Genomic DNA, 5,678 nt, shown 5'->3' with positions numbered 1-5,678 from the left:
ATATGGTCACAGGCCGACAGGGAAAGGCGCGCAGAGATGGAGTTTGTAATGGAGAAGGTGAAAGAAGTGCTGATGGTGCTTCTGAATTTGATCGGATACATGGGGAAGCTGAAAGAAGTGCTGATTGTTCTTCCGAATGTGATCGGGTACTTAATGGGAAAGCTGAAAGAAGTGCTGATTGTTCTTCCGAATTTGATCGGGTACTTAATGGTGAAGCTGGAAGAAATGCTGATGGTGCTTCCGGATTTGAAAGAAGTGCTTGAGAATTTGGTCGGTTACATGGTTGGGAAGCTGAAAGAAGTGCTGATTGTTCTTCCGGATTTGAAAGAAGTGCTTGAGAATTTGGTTGGGTACTTGATAGTGAAGGTGAAAGAAGTTCTGGGTTTTCTTCCGGATTTGAAACAAGTGCTTGAGAATTCGGTCGGGTACATGATGGTGAAGGTGAAAGAAGTTCTGTTTTTTCTTCCGAATTTGAAAGAAGTGCTTGAGAATTTGGTCGGTTACTTGATGGTGAAGGTGAAAGAAATTCTGGGTTTTCTTCCGGAATTGAAAGAAGTGCTTGAGGATTTGGTCAGGTACTTGATGGTGAAGGTGAAAGAAGTTCTGTTTTTTCATCCGGATTTGAAAGAAGTGCTTGAGAATTTGTTCGGGTACTTGATGGTGAAGCTGAAAGAAGTTCTGATTTTTCTTCCGGATTTGAAAGAAGTGCTTGAGAATTTGGTTGGGTACTCGATGGTGAAGGTGAAAGAAGTGCTGATTGTTTTTGAGAATTTGATCAGGTACAGGATGGTGAAGTTTGAGGAGGAATTCCCAGCGGAAATGAGAGAAGAACAGTTGAACCATTGGATGGGGAAGGCGAAAGAAATGTTTGAGAATTTGGTCGGGTACATGATTGTGAAGGTGAAAGATGTGCAGATGGTGGTTGAGAATTTGGTCGGATACATGATGGTGAAGTTTGAGGAGGAATTCCCAGCGGAAAGGAGAGAAGAACAGTTGCACCATTGGATGGGGAAGGCGAAAGAAATGTTTGAGAATTTGGTCGGGTACTTGATTGTGAAGGTGAAAGATGTGCAGATGGTGGTTGAGAATTTGGTGGGATACATGATGGTGAAGTTTGAGGAGGAATTCCCAGCGGAAAGGAGAGCAGAACAGTTGCACCATTGGCTTGAAATCGGATTAAGCTATCTGATCCAGGTCATCTTTCTGCTGATACTGATCTGGTTCTTATATTACTTTTGGGGATGCTGCTTGAAATGCTTACTAAAGGGAATTGAGTGCTGCTTGAAATGCTTACTTAAGGTAATCGAGTTCTGCTGGAAATGCTTACTAAAGGTAATTGAGTGCTGCTGGAAATGCTTACTAATGGTAAACGTGTGCTGCTGAGAATGCTTCGTGAAATATTGCTGTGGAGTACAGTGGACTGTGAAGATGATGAAAGAAGCTCCCATGAGAGGTGGTCTTATGATGCCCAGATTACCTTTTGAGGCTAATCCAGGAAGCCTACTTTTGATCCTTTTGAAGTTTTGAGGCTAACCCAGGAAGCCTACTTTTGATCTCTTCAATTATCTAAACCTTTTTTTGGGGTAGTTTATTATTACATATCTGATCTAAACCTTTTTACCACAGCCTTTGTACTAGCATGTATACGTGCAACTATGCATGTGTAACAAACCCTTGTCTTCTTCCTTGTACAGGTATTTTACTTTTATGGATGGGTTTTCATCACAAGTAATGTATGACTTAGACACTAGACCAAAAGATCAAGTGAGAATCAAACCCTGTTCTTCATATAATAATAATAAAGGCTATTGTTGCCATAATAAATTAATGCAACACCAAAATTATGACAAGTATTGCAAAGAATTAATCCTTAACTAAGTGAAAAAGGGTCTTTATTTTCTAAAAGAACTTTGGTCAAAATGATACTTGTCCCCAAGTACCATAATTTGCAGCTGATTTCAGCGCATATAGATGTTACTGAAAAAATAAATCAATTCATTCATTGGATTTCTTGTCACTGAGTAATGGTGTACGCATGTAGATCTTCTTCCTATATAATAAAACAACCCGAAAAAACTATAAACAAGCAAAAATAGATAATTTCTTTAAAAAAAATAGTAAGAAACAGTCAGCAGCATCCCAAACTCTTAGGCAAACTTCTCTTTCATGCGAGAAATGAGCTTAAACTTTTCCTCCGCCTCTACCAGCTTCCGAAGATCAGATCCTGAGGCTCTATCTGGGTGAAAGCTCAACACTGCACGTTTATAAGCTGCTCGGACCTAACCAAATAAAAATCAAGAGTTAAATAAATGACTAGAAGAAAATCAGGGGTTAGGTTAGGTTAGGCAAGGCAACTCACATCATTTGGGAGAGGATGGAGTCCACCCTCAACATGAATTCCTAAGTTACGTAAAAGTGTAGCCATATTTAAACAAGTTCTTTCTAGATGGCTAAGCTCTACTTGTACTTCAGCTCGTAGTTTCTCCTTCATGTTCAGATTCTCCTCATCCTGAGGAAAAATAAATTAATTGAAAGAAATAAATTAATAGAAAACGGGAAAAAAAGGCCATCTCTTTAATCTTCCTATCCACCAAATTGCTGAAAGGGAACTCAACCTTCTTTTGAGTCTCCCGAATTTCTTCAAGCCTTAGCTGTTGCCTTTTTTCCATGTCTATTAGACGCAAACTTTCAGCTTTCTTTCGCTTCCGCAATCTCCGCTGCATTTGTGCTTCTTCAGCCTGCAAAAATGCAATCAGATAAAATAAAAAAAAGGGGGTAAAAACAACATCATAGCTTTGAATGTAATCATCACACAAATCAATTATCCTCAATGTCTGCTTTGAGGTTCACTTCCAAAGAAATGCATGTAATACAAGTCAGCCTTGTTTGGTGTGGGTTACAAATCATCAATATACTAACCAATCAAATCACAAACCAAATTACTAAAATACCCCATATTTTAAAAATATTTGTTTTTCATTATACATTTATACCCTCGTCATGTCCTTTTTACCTAAATAACCTACATCAAACAAGGTTATTTGAAAATAACCACTTGGCTATTCAAATAGTGTACATGGAAAATTTGAAACAACCAAATTGGAACAAAACCATAGGACCAAAGTAAGATATTGTGAGCATATAACAAGAAAGAGATTAAAACAGATGAAGCAAAGAAACAGAAATTTGATCAATATATAAGCTTAGAGGTGAAATTTTGTAAATATTAAACCCCTGAAACTGAGTCAATAACTCTTAGATTTGGATTGCAGGTACTCCAAATGGTACCATTGAAGATTAAAAAAATCAACAACCAAAACTTAAAAATCATATGACAGAATATAACAAAGAAATCAAGCAAATAAACTTGTATAGAAGAGTTGTAGACAAGTATCACCTGAATTGCCAATTCCCGCTGTCTAGATGCCCATTCTTCCTCCATTGCTCTTTTGTATTCTTCGGTCTCTTTAAACCTTTCCCTCTCGTTGATAATTGTACTCCCTACACGACCTGTAGTTTCTTCTTGAAAAAGATGCAACGCTTTATTTTCAACGTCCTGTTCACAACTGGATACTAACCTACCAGATGATTCCCCTACTATATCAACTTGTGAATCAAGCTTAACTACATTATACGACTGATCCTTATTAGCCTCTGGATTACTGAGTGATTTCCCTCTGATTAGATCAATTTCAGAGTTGATGCGTACTTGGGTGCTTGTTGAAGGAAGATTTTGATTTACCATACAGGTTTTTACTTCATTAAAGTTAGACTCTCTAAGATCGTGTAAACAACTTCTGACAGAACGACCATTGCAGGCATCATGTTTTTTCTTCAAATTAGCTTCTTCCCATTGTTTATGAAGCATCCCAGAGGAGTCCTCCATGAGCTCTCCATCAGAATCATCGCCAACATCAGGCAAATCACTGTCAGATTCATCATCTAAACAGTAGTAATATTTTTGAGAAGCTTTCTCAGAATATGTTCTTTTCGGAGGAATGTTTTCCCCTGCAAACTGACACTCATCATCAGTTGTGTCTGTCGAGCTTTGAACATGGTCTGGGGCAGGATTAGATACCCTATTAGAGGTAAAAAATGTGATGCATTCGCCATCACTTGCTTCATCAGTTGCAGAACTCTCATCATCTGTATCTTCCTCGTCATCAATGCAGATAACAGTTGGCACTGGATATGATTGAGGAACATCAATTATAATAGGATCATCAAAAGTATCACTATCCAGATCAATGAGGACAATATTGTCAGCTTTAACATTATTGTTACACCGTCCCAGTGTCTTTTGAGAACAACGAGTTCTAGATTGGGGATCAGACACTGATTTCCTTTCCCCCATCATTGGAATCTGCAAACGAGGAGGGAGAATAGTATTCATAAAAAATCTAGGAGATCAAACATCTAACCAAACTGCATCAGCTTCGCGTGCAACAGAACTGGTCAAGAGAATACAATAACTGGGACTTAAGGTAAGAAAACAGTTGCAAAACAATCTCTTTTTAATCCAGTATAAGTATCGATGGCTTGTTTAGTACAGAAATTGTGATTCTTTGCAGAAAACATTTTCCAGAGATGAACTTTTCACGTGTCTCCCTCTTTCAAAAATTTCCATAAATCAACAAGAATTATAAAATGAAACCTACACCATTTAAGTTAAAAAAAAAAGGAAAAAAAGAACAACAGCTTCCACAAACAAAGTTGGTTGTAATTTGTAAAGGTTATCAACATTGACACAGCTTCATTGTTTTGACAAACAGATAACCTAGTTTTGCTATCCCAGTTGAAGAGGGCAGTCTGACCCAATTTCACACAAAACCAAGACTATTAAGCACCACCTAAATGTGGAAATCCAGTTTAAACCTTTAATCTGGATGATCAATACAAACATAGTCAAGACTGCTATTTTTTTCAAAAAAAAAAAAAATCAAGACTACCTTAATCATTAAGCAATGAGGTAAACTCGTGCTGCGATTTAAATGCAAAACGCCTCTTGTAAGTCAACAAAATCAGATTAAAGTGAAACCTAACACACAAGCGACTTAAAACACATGAAACGGGACAGACGATTCGATAGCGTGGTATCCATCGGTATAATACAAGAAGCAAAACAATCAATCGTGAATCATAAATTGAAAATGATTAAATGAACAAAACCCTAATGATCAGTTATAGAATTAAGAATCGGGACCACGAGAAGCAAGAATAAAATGGAAGATGAAACTGATTAGGGCAGAAACTCACCGGCCAACGGAATCTTCCTAATTAGCGAAGAGGGCCAATCCGGGCTGAATCGTGTGTTTTGTGTTTGTGTGTGTGAGAGAGAAGCGCGTACGATGTATTGTGGTCGTTTCCAGTTTGGGTCTTTAACCGGTATGGAAACGACGACGTAGGCCGATTACGAATTCACAAATAATATGGAAAGTCTTGTCGAAGAAGGCAGGCTTTATATGATATTAGCTTAGCGTTATTTAAAACAACATTTTATTCTTATTCTTCGGATTATTTAGGTTGTTTGTTACTAACTCATATTAATATTTAGTATTTAGTGATTATATATTTTTTAATAATTATATAATATTTTTATTAATTTGTGGCGCATTTTATTAGGAGTTTTATAAGAGAATATATTATATTTGAGTAATAATCTGTTATAATAAATTTAA

The 5,678-nt window shown here is 37.1% G+C and overlaps 1 protein-coding gene across 1 annotated transcript; it reads right to left on the bottom strand.

Moving 5' to 3' along the window:
* Positions 1 to 1,974: 1,974 nt before the first annotated feature.
* On the bottom strand, positions 1,975 to 5,405 carry LOC124925445. Its single transcript, XM_047465444.1, has 5 exons — positions 5,257 to 5,405; positions 3,398 to 4,363; positions 2,616 to 2,738; positions 2,360 to 2,509; positions 1,975 to 2,279 (listed from the first exon to the last, which is right to left on the bottom strand). The coding sequence occupies exons 2-5, from the start codon at positions 4,355 to 4,357 to the stop codon at positions 2,148 to 2,150; spliced, it is 1,365 nt and encodes a 454-aa protein (XP_047321400.1). The 5' UTR covers positions 4,358 to 4,363; positions 5,257 to 5,405; the 3' UTR covers positions 1,975 to 2,147.
* Positions 5,406 to 5,678: the final 273 nt, after the last annotated feature.

The sequence above is a fragment of the Impatiens glandulifera genome, chromosome 2, assembly GCF_907164915.1.
Source record: "Impatiens glandulifera chromosome 2, dImpGla2.1, whole genome shotgun sequence".
NCBI lineage: Eukaryota > Viridiplantae > Streptophyta > Magnoliopsida > Ericales > Balsaminaceae > Impatiens > Impatiens glandulifera.
The sequence above is the reverse complement of the archived record's forward strand: the minus strand, read 5'-3'. Positions and strand labels throughout refer to the sequence as shown.